General features: G+C 44.2%; 1 protein-coding gene across 6 annotated transcripts in view; it reads right to left on the bottom strand.

The window, feature by feature from the left end:
* Positions 1-1,620: 1,620 nt before the first annotated feature.
* Positions 1,621-16,635, bottom strand: part of LOC124550851 (zinc finger protein 501-like) — a 252,982-nt gene continuing 237,967 nt past the window's right edge. For all 6 annotated transcript variants that reach the window (XM_047125584.1, XM_047125583.1, XM_047125582.1 and 3 more), the window contains one exon: positions 1,621-2,898. In XM_047125584.1, the coding sequence (XP_046981540.1) occupies positions 1,875-2,898 (1,024 nt within the window). In that variant the 3' untranslated portion in view covers positions 1,621-1,874. The remainder of the gene's footprint in view (positions 2,899-16,635) is intronic.

Here is a 16,635-nt window from a genome sequence, read left to right as displayed (position 1 = left end):
TGTTTGTTAGAAGAGGATGTCAAACGCTTTGAACTGAAAGATGAAGTTGATACCATAGCATGGCGGGTCAATATAATGTCTGATTTTTACTCAGTTGTAGCCGAACTAAGACGAGTTATCTGACAAAAATACAGATAATTTAGACATGGGAATAACACTGTATCTTGTGTACAAAGATTAAATTATTCTTCGTAAAAGTGCACTTTAAGATGTAAGTTGTATCACAAATAGTGTCCACACGTGTTTTGCAACGTTATAGAACAAATCTTTACACATTTCTTAATGCATGGTCAGTAGAGTCAATAAGCACATTATGTGTAATTTTAATAAGTAATTCAGGTAATTAATATGCGGAAATGGTTAATTTGAGGGTCCATTCTGCCTTGCGAAGTGCGGTACAGTTATAGAACTTCGGTGGTCGACAAGTGCAGCTTAATCTATGACTTTTATCAGAACGAGTATTTTATTTATTTTTACAGAACAATTAAGTTACGAATGTGGTGCCACGTGCGTTTTGTACTCTAAATCTCATGTATTTTGAGAAATAATTTTATTTTGTTGCAAGATCAAGTTTTCATTCGTGATCAGGGATCTATAATTATTCTTGCGTATGAAAACACATGTTTATGTCTTCTGATGACAGAAATCTTTACTCATTTGATTTATAATTTTATTTTGGAGCAAAAATCGTATATTCGAGATACCGATCTTTCCTCTCTGTGAGTGGAACCTTCTCCATTATTTTCTTTGGTTGGCCATGTTCCGAGTTTACATTATGTATTCGGAGAATTATGAACATATATTTGCGTATTATAAAAATATGCAGTCTAAGTGGTGCACTGCATTAAAGATCTCGTCAAACCTAAAATAGGAGGGGGGGGGGGGGGGGGGGGGGAGGGGAAAAGGGAGGAGTTAAACTCTATACATGTTTTTGTGAGCCTTGACACCAAAGTTCCAATCGGTAAATATAGCAGCCCTCCTCGAAAATTAGTTTTTGTGCAGAATCTCAATAAGTTTATATAAAATTTAATGGAAAGCAATATTAGCCTGTTAATATCATCATCAGTCACACTGTATTTCTCTAGTGTAGAACATGATGGATTACCTTGCTCCACTCTAAAATGATGCTTGGTGAGGCGTTGCCTTAAAGCAAAACTTTTTAAAACGTCATGTTTTCATATTTCTATTTTCATAACACGAGTAACACAGTTTTTTTTCCTTCTCGTACATAGCCTTATCCAGAACTAAAATCAAGTGTCATTTGCCTGCCTAGCATTTTATACTTAGCCACATTTGCTTTTATTGTTATAGGAAGAATCAGGTACAGAGATGGATGAAATTCATTCATGTGGCACTATGGTATTTGGCATAAATATTTTTTTGTTGCATAAAACAAAGCGACGTGAACTTTGCCGATGAGGCAGAAAGGTACTTATGGATTTTGGTGTGATGTTAGTAGTAATGCACTACCCAATATCACATTTAAGTGTAAAGTGAAACAGGTACTTGGTATCTACGCTACTTAAAATTATGCTATTGTTATTGATGGGTTTATAGGGCTGGAACTGCAATATTCCGCCTACATATTGCAGCACTAATGGAGTCAGAGCCAACAGTCACTTTATGGTACATCTGTTAGAAGGACTTTATTTTCATACTGATCACTAGTTCAGCTACAAAAATACACATCACACACACTAACAGCAATTGTGTCCTCTTAGGTTATGTAGTTAGCAACGAATGCTGCAAACTTGCAGCGAGTGGCTTCCTGGTGGTGTTGGTCAGGTGCAGCAGGTAGCAGCAAGAACTGTTACAGCTTCATCGTCTTTCATAACAGATGTGGTATGTCGTAAGACGTGCCCTATATGTGATTTTTAACCTCTTCCATTACACGTCACAGCCTGATGGGCATTAGCTGAGTGCAGTTGCAAGTGTCGTGCCAGGCTCGAACTTTGGGTGAACGCCTTATGGCAGATGTCACAATTGTAAGGACGATCGCCACTGTGCACTCGCAGATGACTCTTCAAGGTTGATCTGCACTTGAATGCCTTGTGGCAAATGCCGCAACTGTACGGACGTTCACTACTGTGTAAACGTACGTGGTTGTTTAAGCTATTGGAAGACGAGAATTTCTTTTCACAAATGCTGCAACTGTAGGTTCTTCCCCCTGCGTGCTGCTCCAAGTGGCTTTTAAGGTGCCATTTTTCTGTGAATGTTTTGAGGCACGTGTCACAAGTGAATGGGCGTAAGCCAGTGTGCACTCGGGAATGTTTCTTCAGTATGCTCTGACTAATGAACGTCTTGTCACACACACCACAGACGTACGGACGATCACCTGTGTGCTCACGCAGATGTTGCTTCAGGTAAGTGCTCCTTTTGAATGTCTTCTGACAAACATTACAAATATATGGCCGTTCACCTGTGTGCACTAACGAATGACTCAACAAAGTGCCTTGATGCTTGAAGGTCTTGTGACACACTTCACAACTATAGGGACGTTCATCAGAGTGTAAGCGCGAGTGCGACTTGAGGTTGCTGCTGGTTGTGAAGGTCTTCTGACACACATCACAACTATATGGGCGTTCACCAGAGTGCAAACGGGAGTGAGTCTTCAGGTTGAAGCTACTTGTGAATGTTTTGTGACAAACGCTGCACGAATGCGGAAATTCGCGCCGGTCCATGTTTTTGTGCTCCTTCATGTCCTTCGCACGTGCAAATGTCTTCTTGAAGGTGGTGCAGCTCTGCACAAGATGACGTGTACCACCGTTACGCTCAGGGCGTGCTTCCTGCAGCGCGGTGCATTGTGTGGTGCCCACTCCTGTGCGTAGGTCCACTCCACTAACTGAACTGCCACCGCCATCAGTTCTGTTGTCGTCCTCTGCACCGGCGAAGACAATACTGCAGAATTGCGGTAAAAAAAATGTGTCAGAAAGATTTATCATAACAATACGATATTAGAAATGAAATAATACCTTGATACACACACACTAAATACTCATAGGTTTCATAAAACCCACATACAGCACGATCTGACAACAAAATGAGGCACATACTGCTTTGACATAACAGATATTCGCTTTTATCTTGTCCAAACGATTTTGGAACTATATCAGAGATTATTCACAATAATTATATTTACCAAAATCCACTGATAGCGATGTTATAGCTAAGTCAAATAGCAAGAAAGCTCGTATTTTAATCACTGTTGTACTAGACATAACAAATTTTCTGATGTGAACTATAGAACCCTAATGCATGCATACTGAAGTTATCCTTACACTTTCCATTTACTGAAACTTGCTGGTAGCGTTGGGACATGTGACGACTCTGTCCTGATGGCCTTCTTACTACCAATTAGCCAATAGCCGCTGAAACAAGTGAGTAACGTTGCTAGGGCCGGTGTTCGCGGCCACAGCCATTGGAGAATACTTATTGCTGCCCTTGAGTTACCTGAGGCCATACATGTATGAAACCCCAACAGAAACTGATGATGGACTGGATGATAGGGTTCCAGCTGCCAGTCTCACTGCATAACAGACGAAACGGTTCCACTCTGCAGTTAAGGGGGCACAGTTCTGAAAATTCCTTGCAGATTAAAACTGTGGGCCCGACTAGGTCTCACACTCTTTATATCGCCTCTCAAAGTCAATGCACTTTCCGGCTGAGCCACTCAGACACAACTCACAGCTTCACTTCTGACAGTACCTCTCTCCTATATTTAAACTTCACGAAATTTATCCCACATAACTTGTGGGACTAAAACTCCTGGAAGAAACGATGTTCCTTAGCCACAGCCCAGCGGCTGTGATGGAACTGAAACTCAAGGGACAGGTCGAGAATCGAGCCTGGATAGCTCAGTTAATAAGGGCACTTCTCGCGAAAGGCATGGTTCCAACTTGAAGTCCTAATAAAGCAAAGAGTTTTAATTTGCCAGGAAGCGAACACTCTGCTGCAGAATGAAAGATTCATCCTGGAAACAAGACCCCAAGACCCTACGCTATGCCTCAGTCACTGGTACCCAATATCTTATCTTCCACTCTTGGAAGAGTGCTACTCCTACAAGGTACAGGGAGAACGTCTGTCAAGTTTTGAAGCCAGGAAACTGGCAGTGGCAGAATATTCTGTAATGTGAGCCATGGTGCGAGTTGTACTTGGCATAGCCCAGCTGACACGAGTATTGACCCAAAATGCACGCTTCTGGGTACAAGTCATTGTCAAACACACGATGCAGTATGAAAACATGGATGTTTGAGAGATTGCAACAAGATTTTACACTCACTTGTAACGTATACAGGGTGTTACAAAAAGGTACGGCCAAACTTTCAGGAAACATTCCTCACGCACAAAGAAAGAAAATATGTTATGTGGACATGTGTCCGGAAACGCTTACTTTCCATGTTAGAGCTCATTTTATTACTTCTCTTCAAATCACATTAATCTTGGAATGGAAACACACAGCAACAGAACGTACCAGAGTGACTTCAAACACTTTGTTACAGGAAATGTTCAAAATGTCCTTTGTTAGCGAGGATACATGCGTCCACCCTCCGTCGCATGGAATCCCTGATGCGCTGATGCAGCCCTGGAGAATGGCGTATTGTATCACAGCCGTCCACAATACGAGCACGAAGAGTCTCTACATTTGGTACCGGGGTTGCGTAGACAAGATCTTTCAAATGTCCCCATAAATGAAAGTCAAGAGGGTTGAGGTCAGGAGAGCGTGGAGGCCATGGAATTGGTCCGCCTCTACCAATCCATCGGTCACCGAATCTGTTGTCGGGAAGCGTACGAACACTTCGACTGAAATGTGCAGGAGCTCCATCGTGCATGAACCACATGTTGTGTCGTACTTGTAAAGGCACATGTTCTAGCAGCACAGGTAGAGTATCCCGTATGAAATCATGATAACGTGCTCCATTGAGCGTAGGTGGAAGAACATGGGGCCCAATCAAGGCATCACCAACAATGTCTGCCCAAACGTTCACAGAAAATCTGTGTTGATGACGTGATTGCACAATTGCGTGCTGATTCTCGTCAGCCCACACATGTTGATTGTGAAAATTTACAATTTGATTACGTTGGAATGAAGCCTCATCCGTAAAGAGAACATCTGCACTGAAATGCAACAATACATTGTTGGATGAAGCATTCGCAGAAGTGTACCCGTGGAGGCCAATCAGCTGCTGATAGTGCCTGCACACGCTGTACACGGTACGGAAACAACTGGTTCTCCTGTAGTACTCTCCATACAGTGACGTGGTCAACGTTACCTTGTACAGCAGCAACTTCTCTGACGCTGACATTAGGGTTATCGTCAACTGCACGAAGAATTGCCTCGTCCATTGCAGGTGTCCTCGTCGTTCTAGGTCTTTCCCAGTCGCGAGTCATAGGCTGGAATGTTCCGTGCTCCCTACGACGCCGATCAATTGCTTCGAACGTCTTCCTGTCGGGACACCTTCGTTCTGGAAATCTGTCTCGATACAAACGTACCGCGCCACGGCTATTGCCCCGTGCTAATCCATACATCAAATGGGCCTCTGCCAACTCCGCATTTGTAAACATTGCACTGACTGCAAAACCACGTTCGTGATGAACACTAACCTGTTGATGCTACGTACTGATGTGCTTGATGCTAGTACTGTAGAGCAATGAGTCGCATGTCAACACAAGCACCGAAGTCAACATTAACTTCCTTCAATTGGGCCAACTGGCGGTGAATCGAGGAAATACAGTGCATACTGACGAAACTAAAATGAGCTCTAACATGGAAATTAAACGTTTCCGGACACATGTCCACATAACATCTTTTCTTTATTTGTGTGTGAGGAATGTTTCCTGAAAGTTTGGCCGTACCTTTTTGTAACACCCTGTATACTGAGATTAGCAGCCATCACTTTAAACCGTTATGAGTCAAGTTGACGCTATAAGGAATAAGTTGTTTATGCCAATATGCCGACTGAAACGCTAAATATTCATTTCTGACCATTATTTCCTGATCGCAAAGAAATCTCACTATGTATATAATTCTGACTATAAAGACTTGGGACATTGCGTGTGTCGTGGGGCAGGGGGGGGGGGGGGGGGTGACGCGCATGTGCGTGGGTGCGCGCTTGTGCGTGTGTCCGTACCCACGCGCGCATTCTCGCGACACCATTTAGATTGGGTTGGGATGGGTTGTTTGGGGAAGGAGACCAGACAGCGAGGTCATCGGTCTCATCGGATTAGGGAAGGACGGGGAAGGAATTTGTCGTGCCCTTTCAGAGGAACCATCCCGGCATTTGCCTTGAGTGATTTAGGGAAATCACGGAAAACCTAAATCAGGATGGCCGGATGCGGTACTGAACCGTCGTCATCCCGAATGCGAGTTCAGTGTCTAACCACTGCGCCACCTCGCTCGGTGACATCATTTAGAAATTATAACATATTTTGTTTCTTATTCAGCTAAATGACATCAGTTTGAGCACTCCATTGGCATGTGTTCAGCATTCAAACTGGTAACGTTGATTCCAAGCTCTCAGAGACAGTAGGATTTCGACCTGGGCTGAAACTGGTGTGAGCATATTTCTATAAATGTCTGGCATTGTTTCCGCTTATTGCTAATATTTATGCACTCTGGTAGCAAATGTACCGTGGGTAACGTTTCACAGGGCCCTAGCGCCTTATGCCATTTCCCGGGGTTTCAGATTTTGGCCACAGATTAAAGAATGTAGCAGTGGACAGATGTAATTTGGTCAACGATTTCATGCCATGGGATAAACTTACCACTTCGGTCCCTGTAATTAGCCAGCTGTTTGGCTAAATAAACAATTGCATTGTCTCCTCCCACTTTATAATTACGAGAAATAGACTGCCGAACAGGAATTACCAATGTCAAATGGGGTCTGGTAGGGATAGCATCAAATCCATAAGAAAAATAAAACCAAATAGAACTAAAATTAAAACATACAGGGCAGATAAAAAATGAAAGAAACGCAGAAGGAAGAGTACGACTTAGCTTGAAAATGAACAAGATATTTCTAATGGATATCACCCAAGCTTATGCATCAACAAGATCATGTCATGATGAAAAGGTAGAAGACCCCTAAAAAAAGTCTAACATGTAAGTCGCAAATCCCACAATATGATGATACGCAAGCATTTAATGTAAGAGCGGAAAAGAAATTAAGGACAAGTCTACAATGGGGAACTTTGGATATGATACCTGTAATGAAAGTTGGCCCGTAACATATTATTTCAGAAGAAAGCAAAGGGCGAAATGGGCATATTTCAACTCCATCACTGTGCCCTGTACGTTGCAGCATTTGCCTCTGCAGGCGAACTACAGCATCGAATTTGAGGGATTAACAGCGAATTTTCCGAAAGTAGTTCAGAAAATAAATTGTAACATTATTTTAATCTACAAACCACACGTAGAAAAAAAATTTGTACAAATCATCAGTGAAGTACTGGAACAAGGTGATAAGATTTTGTGTTTAGCACCGTATCTACATCTACATCTACATCTACATCCATACTCCGCAAGCCACCTGACGGTGTGTGGCGGAGGGTACCTTGAGTACCTCTATCGGTTCTCCCTTCTATTCCAGTCTCGTATTGTTCGTGGAAAGAAAGACTGTTCGTATGCCGCTGTGTGGGCTCTAATTTTATTCTGATTTTATGCTCATGGTCTCTTCGCGAGATATACGTAGGAGGGAGCAATAAACTGCTTGACTCCTCGGTTAAGGTATGTTCTCGAAACTTCAACAAAAGCCCGTACCGAGCTACTGAGCGCCTCTCCTGCAGTCTTCCACTGGAGTTTATCTATCATCTCCGTAACGCTTTCGCGATTATTAAATGATCCTGTAACGAAGCGCGCTGCTCTCCATTGGATCTTCTCTATCTCTTCTATCAATCCTATCTGGTACGGATCCCACACTGTTGAGCAGTATTCAAGCAGTGGCCGAACAAGCGTACTGTAACCTACTTCCTTTGTTTTCGGATTGCATTTCCTTAGGAATCTCAGTCTGGCATCTGCTTTACCGACGATTAATTTTATATGGTCATTCCATTTTAAATCACTCCTAATGTCTACTCCCAGATAATTTATGGAACTAACCGCTTCCAGTTGCTGACCTGCTATATTGTAGCTGAATGATAAAGGACCTTTCTTTCTATGTATTCGCAGCACATTACACTTGTCTACATTGAGATTCAATTGTCATTTCCTGCACCACGCGTCAATTCGTCGCAGATCTTCCTGCATTTCAGTACAATTTTCCATTGGTACAACCTCTCGATATACTACAGTATCATCCGCAAAAAGCCTCAGTGAACTTCCGATGTTATCCACAACGTCTTTTATACAGGGTGGTCCACTGATCGTTACCGGGGCAAATATCTCACGAAATAAGCGTCAAACGAAAAAAACTACAGAGAACGAAACTTGTCTACCTTGACGAGGAAACCAGATGGCGCTATGGTTGGCCTGCTAGATGGCGCTGCCATAGGTCAAACGGATATCAACTGCGGTTGTTTTTAAAATAGGAAACTTCATTTTTTATTACATATTCGTGTAGTACGTAAAGAAATATGAATGTTTTAGTTGGACTACTTTTTTCGCTCTATGATAGATGGCGCTGTAATAGTCTGTGAAACAGCTTTGGAAAAGAGACATTTAATGTTTCGGCTTTTAGTCTGTCATCCTCTGTTTCAGTACCATTTTGGTCACAGAGTGTCTGGACATTTTCTTTTGATCCACCTACCGCTTTTACATAAGACCAAAATTTCTGCCAAGTCAGTACACAGAATTTTACTTTCGAATTCGTTGAATGCCTCTCGCATAGCCCTGCTCGCACTACATTTCGCTTCGCGTACTTTTTGTTTGTCTGCAAGGCTTTGGCTATGTTTATATTTGCTGTGAAGTTCCCTTTGCTTCCGTAGCAGTGTTCTAACTCGGTTGTTGGACCACGGTGGCTCTTTTCCACCTCTTACGATCTTGCTTGGCACATACTCATCTAATGCATATTGTACGATGGTTTTGAAATTTGTCCTCTGATCCTTAACACTATCTGTACTTGAGATAAAACTTTTGTGTTGAGTCGTCAGGTACTCTGCAATCTGCTTTTTGTCACTTTTGCTAAACAGAAAAATCTTCCTGCCTTTTTTAATATTTCTATTTACGGCTGAAATCACCGATGCTGTAACCGCTTTATGATCGCTGATTCCCTGTTCTGCGTTAACTGTTTCAAATAGTCCGGGTCTGTTTGTCACCAGAAGGTCTAATATGTTATCGCCACGAGTCAGTTCGCTGTCGAGTCGAATTCGTTGAGTGCCTCTCGCATAGCCCTGCTCGCACTACATTTCGCTTCGCGTACTTTTTGTTTGTCTGCAAGGCTTTGGCTATGTTTATGTTTGCTGTGAAGTTCCCTTTGCTTCCGTAGCAGTTTTCTAACTCGGTTGTTGTACCACGCTGGCTCTTTTCCACCTCTTACGATCTTGCTTGGCACATACTCATCTAATGCATATTGTACGATGGTTTTGAAATTTGTCCTCTGATCCTTAACACTATCTGTACTTGAGATAAAACTTTTGTGTTGAGCCGTCAAGTACTCTGAAATCTGCTTTCTGTCACTTTTTCTAAACAGAAAAATCTTCCTGCCTTTTTTAATATTTCTATTTACGGCTGAAATCACCGATGCTGTAACCGCTTTATGATCGCTGATTCCCTGTTCTGCGTTAACTGTTTCAAATAGTTCGGGTCTGTTTGTCACCAGAAGGTCTAATACGTTATCGCCACGAGTCAGTTCGCTGTTCAACTGCTCAAGATAGTTTTCAGATAATGCACTTAAACAAAATTTCACTGGATTCTTTGTCCCTGCTACCCGTTATAAACGTTTGAGCCTCCCAGTCTATATCTGGTAAATTAAAATCTCCACCCAAAACTATAACATGGTCGGGAAATCTACTCGAAATATTTTCCAAATTTTCCTTCAGGTGCTCTGCCACAACAGCTGCTGAGCCAGGAGGCCTATAGAGACATCCAATTACCATGTTTGAGCCTGCTTTAAGAGTGACCTTCACCCAAATCATTTCACATTTCGGATCTCCGTCAATTTCCTTCGATACTATTGCACTTCTTATCGCTATAAACACGCCTCCCCCTTCACTGTCCGGCACATTAATATTGTTATTCCCTGTTGCATTTTGCCTACTCCTACCTTGCCGCGTCTCAGGAGGCGTCTTGTCGGGCCTAGGGAGGGAATCCTCTAACCTAAAAAACCCCCATGTGCACTCCACACGTACTCCGCTACCTATTCAGGGCGACCCTACATTTCTCCACCCGATAGCGAAGGTCGAGAAATTTGCACCCCAGATCTCCGCAGAATCGTCTGAGCCTCTGGTTTAAGCCTTCCAGTCGGCTCCAAACCAGAGGACTGCGATCGGTTCTGGGAACGACACTACAAACAGTTAGCTCAGATTCCACGCCGCAAGCTAGGCTTTCCGCCTTCACCAACTCCGCCAACCGCCTGTACGAACTAAGGATGATCTCTGAACCCAGACGGCAGGAGTCATTGGTGCCGACATGATGAGACCCCCCGGCAAGCAGACAGAGTGAACACTGGCCTTCTTACCCGAGCTTTCCGCTATTTCCCTAAGGGGCTCCACCACCCGTCTAACGTTGGAGCTCCCAATCACTAATAAACCACTCCCCACGTGTGCCTGCTCGGACTTTGCTGAAGGAGCAGCCACATGTCCACTCACAGGCAGAGCGGGCGATGCCACACGGCCAGCCTCCACATTGACCCTCCGCCTCGTGCGCCGCGAACGCCGCTGAACCCGCCACTCCCCTTGGGGAGAGGGTGGCCCAACCGCGCCCGGTACCCGCGAAGATGTGTCGACAGCAGGGACAGTGGGTGAAGCATGTAACAGCTGGGGTGTACCTTGCGACGCTACACCCCGAGGCAGCAGCCTGAAGACGGCTGACCGCGGCCATCAGCACGTTCAGCTGTTCGCGAACAGTGGCCAGCTCCTCCTGCGTCAGTACACAGCAGTCACACATCCTATCCATCCTAAGAAACCAACAATTTACTGTAGAGAGAGTTAAGTAATCAACTTTTAACTAGACTGCTAATTCACTAAAGGCGGCTGATAGCTGACTAAACTGCGGTTACTAGACACTTCTTGTTGGAAGCAATGAAAATAAGCACTAACTGGCTCTGGACTGTATTCAAAACAAACACGAAATCTATGGAACACTATTACTAGTACTCGAATATTAAAGCTTCCTAAAAGCAAAAAACACACGGGATAAGAAGTGACAAGTAAGAAAAACACAGTTAATACTTAAATTTACGTAGGTTGCTGCACAGGAGATGTGAAGCAGACGGCAGTGATGCCAAAAGCGATTCCAACAACAAGGTTAGCCAGACCAGAGCACCAACAGCACTCTGCATGCTTGTGCTCTATGCTGCAGACACATCCCACAACAACACACCGTCACGGGCTCCATAAGGAGGTGGGTCCAGTGCGCACCAGCAGACTCCTCAAGACCATGAGCACAATACTGGAACGTATCTGAAGCGTCCATACAGGCAGAATGGTTCTGGTGACGCCAGGACAATTCAGAAAAATAATTAATACAGAGTGCGGGAATACATTTGTCTAGGTAACATATTTAACTGAATGATATTTTCACTCTGGAGCGGAGTGTGCGCTGATATGAAACTTCCTGGCAGATTAAAACTGTGTGCCGGGCCGAGACTCGAACTCCGGACCTTTGCCTTTCGCGGGCAAGTGCTCTACCATCTGAGCTACCGAAGCACGACCCACGCTCCGTCCTCACAGCTTTACTTCTGCCAGTACCTCGTCTCCTACCTTCCAAACTTTATAGAAGCTCTCCTGCGAAACTTGCAGAACTAGCACTCCTGAAAGAAAGGATACTGCGGAGACATGGCTTAGCCACAGCCTGGGGGATGTTTCCAGAATGATATTTTCACTCTGCAGCGGAGTGTGCGCTGATATGAAACTTCCTGGCAGATTAAAATTGTATGCCGGACCGAGACTCGAACTCGGGAGCGGTAGAGCACTTGCCCGCGAAAGGCAAAGGTCCCGAGTCCGAGTCACGGCCCGGCACACAGTTTTAATCTGCCAGGAAGTTTCAACATATTTAACTGATTATCACTGCAAGATCACAGGCTAATAATGTAAGCGCTGGATGAGCCATTGCAAATATGAAACGCTGGTAAATTAATAACCGGAGTAACAGCCAGATGTTGAACGCAACCGTACAAATGTGCAAGCATTGTGTTGTACAGGTGCCAGGTATCAGTCTGTGGGGCGGATTCCACTCCTGCTGCATTTGGTCGGCCAACACAGGGACGGTTAATGCTGCGTGAAGATGACTCTGGAGATGCCGGCCGATGACGTCCTTTACGTGCTCGACTGGAGACAGATCTGGTGATGGGAGCAGGCTAAGGCAGCATGTCGACTGTCTGTAGAGCATGTTGGGCTACAGCAGCGAAATGTGCGCGAGCGAGCGTCCCCTGGAACGCCGTTCATAAAGGGCACGACGACAGGTGAAACCACTAGATTGACGTAAAAATTTGCAGTCAGGTGCGTAGGATAACCACGAGTGTGTTCCTGCTGTCATACGAAATCGCACCCACACCATTCCAGGTGTCCGGCGCGTCTAGCCAACACCTGATACACAGGCCTCACGGCGGAACTATGACGTCATCAGCGCTAGGCTGCCACCACCTGCCGCTGCAAGACAGCCTGTGCGCTAGAGCCGATGAACGTGTATTTCTTTCGTGAAACCGCAACAAATTCACTGATCGTTAAATTTGCCCTTTACAGAGAAGTTGTGCCGCCCTTGTATGACGCCGCGCGCAATGTGGCACACTGATTACAACACAGTGTGATCTCCTTCTGTTGTGTTTAAAATCGTGTGCAAAATCTGACTTACTTGTTAAGGAAAACGTCGCTACAGAAACCTAGATCCATTAGTCAGGAAATGACACTGACGGCGATACTTCGTAACAGTTAACAGACAGGATGACGAAATTATTGTAGTGATGATAAGTTTATTACTGGGACAAAAATGTAATTCATTGCGGCATGAATGGCTCATCAATGATCGCATAGACATTGGAGACACTGTCACAGTGAAAAGTTTAATTACAAAAGCTCATTTAACCAATGCAAAAGCGTGAAATAAGACTCATTTGTGGAGTAAATTCAAGAACATAATGTATAAATCTACTCAAAGAACTGGGTATTCTAACCACTGCTTCTCAGTATATTTATTCCTTAATGCAAAGTGGAACACAACACTTATACACCATTTCGAACGATTAAATCAGAGTTAAACGGAGATGTAATTTCGACGAATCAACTACTATACTTTGAAAGTAAACAGAACACAAGTTTTGTTTCCCGGGTACGTTAGCCAACATAAACACAGAATTTCGAATTGCTTATAAAGGTAAATCCACACAAATTAAGCACAGCATCTCACGGTGCAGAGATCTTATCGCATATGGCTTTGTAAACGGCGCTACTTTTTCTTGCTGTGCTTCATATACTCATTTTAAATTAAGCGAACAATGTATTCCACCGGTGCCTTCTGTTGCATGGTTGGTATGGCTATTAGATCCAGTTCTGGCCAACAGCAGCGCTAGTTGTACCAAAATCTGTCTTGCCACCACTGGCCTAGTGGAAGTGACGTCACACGGCCTGCTCGTCTTGGCTGGGAGGCCTGTATGTCAGAAGGTGTTAGGGTCTGGCACACAGACAGGTTGGTTGCAGGGCCCCCGATTGGCCGCCTCCTAACCAACACACGGGCATCACTGGCATCGAGGCAGAACCAACATCCATCAGAAAACTCAGCAGACCTCCACCGTGCAGTCTAATTATCTCTGAAGTCACAAATGGCGGTGGTTTGGTGCCAGTGGAATGCACACTACACGTCGTCCGGCTCGGAGGTGCGCTTGAAGTAAGCGAGTGCGTTGCGTCACCGCTGCTGCAGACGCAGTGCGGTGCGGTGCGATGCGCCGGAGACGACGGTCTCCCCTCTGGGCAGTGCCACACGGCCGGCCGGGGCCCGCTCTTCTTGGACAGTACAGTCTCGAGACCACCGCTGCCAGCAATCCTGTTAGGTGGCTACATTTCTGCCACGTCTTCTGCTATAGCGGGGAACCATCATCCAGCCTCTCTTAGCCCTATTAACGACCACGTTAATACGAGGGTCACTCCAAAAGAAATGCACACTATTTTTGTAAAAATACAGTTTTCATTCTGCATGTGTGAAAGTTTTACAGTGTGTAGATACATCCTTCTCGCTTGTTTTCAAACTTAGTTCAACCTGTTCCCGTGAGTGGCGCCGTCACAGCATGTCTTCAAGGTGGCTGCTACACTTGACGTTCGTCAGAAGCAACGTGCTGTCATAGAATTCCTGTGCTGTGAAGACGAGACAGTGGGAAACATCCACAAGAGGTTGAAAAAGGTGTATGGAGATGCTGCTGTCGATCGCAGTACAGTTAGTCGGTGGGCAAGCAGGTTACTTGATGTAAGCGGGCACGGCAATATCGAGGATTGTCCTCGCAGCGGCAGGCCTCATACTGCACACACTCCAGACAATGTGCAGAGAGTTAACGAATTGGTGACTGCTGACAGACGCATCACAGTGAACGAATTGTCACGCTACGTTGGGATAGGGGAAGGAAGTGTTTGCAGAATACTGAAAGTGTTGGCGTTAAAAAAGGTTTGTGCCAGGTGGGTTCCCAAGATGTTGAGAGTGGCTCACAAAGAAACAAGAAAAACGGTATGCATCGAATTTCTGGAACAGTACCAGAATGTTGGAGATGAATTTCTTGGAAGAATTGTGACAGGTGTTGAGACATGGCTCCATCATTTTCCATCAGAGACGAAGAAGCAATCAGTAGAGTGGCATCATGCAAATTCACCCAAGGAAAAAAAAAAAATTCAAAACCACACCTTCTGCTGGAAAAGTTATGGCTATGGTCTTTTTCGATTCCAAAGGACTCTTGCTTGTGGACATCGTGCCAAGTGGAAACGCTATAAATTCTGATGCATATGTGACGACACTGAAGAAACTTCGAGCTCGACTGAGTCGTGTTCGACCACATCGGCAAAAGCAGGATGTTTTGCTGCTGCACGGCAATGCACGGCCACATGTCAGTCAAAAACCCATGGAACCGATCACAAAACTCGGATGGACAACACTGAAACACCCGCCTTACAGTCCTGACCTGCCTCCATGTGACCATCATCTCTTTGGGAAACTGAAAGACTCTCTTCGTGGAACAAGGTTTGAAGATGATGACTCCCTTATGCACGCTGCCAAACAGTGGCTCCAACAGCTCGGTCCAGAATTTTACCGTGCGGGTATACAGGCGCTGGTTCCAAGATGGCGTAAGGCAGTTGAGAGGGATGGAAATTATGTGGAGAAATGAAAATATTGTTCCTAAAGGATGTATCTACACACTGTAAAACTTTCAAACACGTAGAATAAAGGTGGATTCTTTAAAAAAATTGTGTGCATTTCTTTTGGAGTGACCCTCGCACTTACTGAAGTGTTGATAACGGCGTCTTTATCGTCCTAAACGCATTCTTGACTAACATCAGCTCACCACATCCAATTTCAAAGGTAAGTAATGCTCACGAGCGTTACAACATGTATTTAAACCAAACCTGATTTGCATCCTCATATTGGTAAGTAATGCTCACGAGCGTTACAACATGTATTTAAACCAAACCTGATTTGCATCCTCATATTGGTGTTAATAGCGCCACTTTTACACGCCTGGCGCGAAGTTTCTATAAACATCATCCTTCAGATGATCCACGCCTACCAACTTTCGTTTATGTCGCACAACTTACCGGTGATGGGATTTTTTGCCATCACTTTATGGGAGTGCGCGTGCCCACACACACACACACACACACACACACACACACACACACACACACATTCGCGCGCACGCACGCACACTTCACTAAAAAAAGAAGTTTGACGCTCAAGTGTCGCAACACTAATTCAAGAATTGTAATGTGTCAGATTAATGGTCCAACTTCTATTAACCAGAACGATCTTTCGGATGAAATAAATAAAACTCATGTATGTTTTTTATATTTTTACACAGTAAATGAGTTACAAACCATGTCACACAAGAAGTCAGCTATAAATCACATTTAATGCTTTTCTTCATTTTCACACATAGGCCTACAATATAATCGGTTCCAAATCACACTGAATCTTTTATTCCATTTCCTCACAGACACAAAAACCATATTTAACTGTGCCTTGCAATACAAATAATATGTTACGATACGCTGTAAATACTAACTTATGCTGCCATACAGTGGAACCTACAGACTGAAATAACATATTGAACATCTGTTGTAACATATGAATTTAATACACATGCTTTAACGTACTAAATTTCTTAGAAAATGATCTGCTACTGCAACAAGCATATTAATTCAATTCAAGTAAATTGTGGAACATCTCCAGCAAGTGACCAACTTTTACAGCTATACTTGTCATAAATGGAATTGACATTGACTTGCATTTCATGGGCAAACAGTATGCAGTACGAATATTATTTCGTTGATGTAACAAGAGCAAGTGTACAC

This window comes from Schistocerca americana, chromosome 9 (genome assembly GCF_021461395.2).
Source record: "Schistocerca americana isolate TAMUIC-IGC-003095 chromosome 9, iqSchAmer2.1, whole genome shotgun sequence".
Taxonomy (NCBI): domain Eukaryota; kingdom Metazoa; phylum Arthropoda; class Insecta; order Orthoptera; family Acrididae; genus Schistocerca; species Schistocerca americana.
Note: the sequence above shows the minus strand (reverse complement) of the source record. Positions and strands in the feature narration are given on the sequence as shown.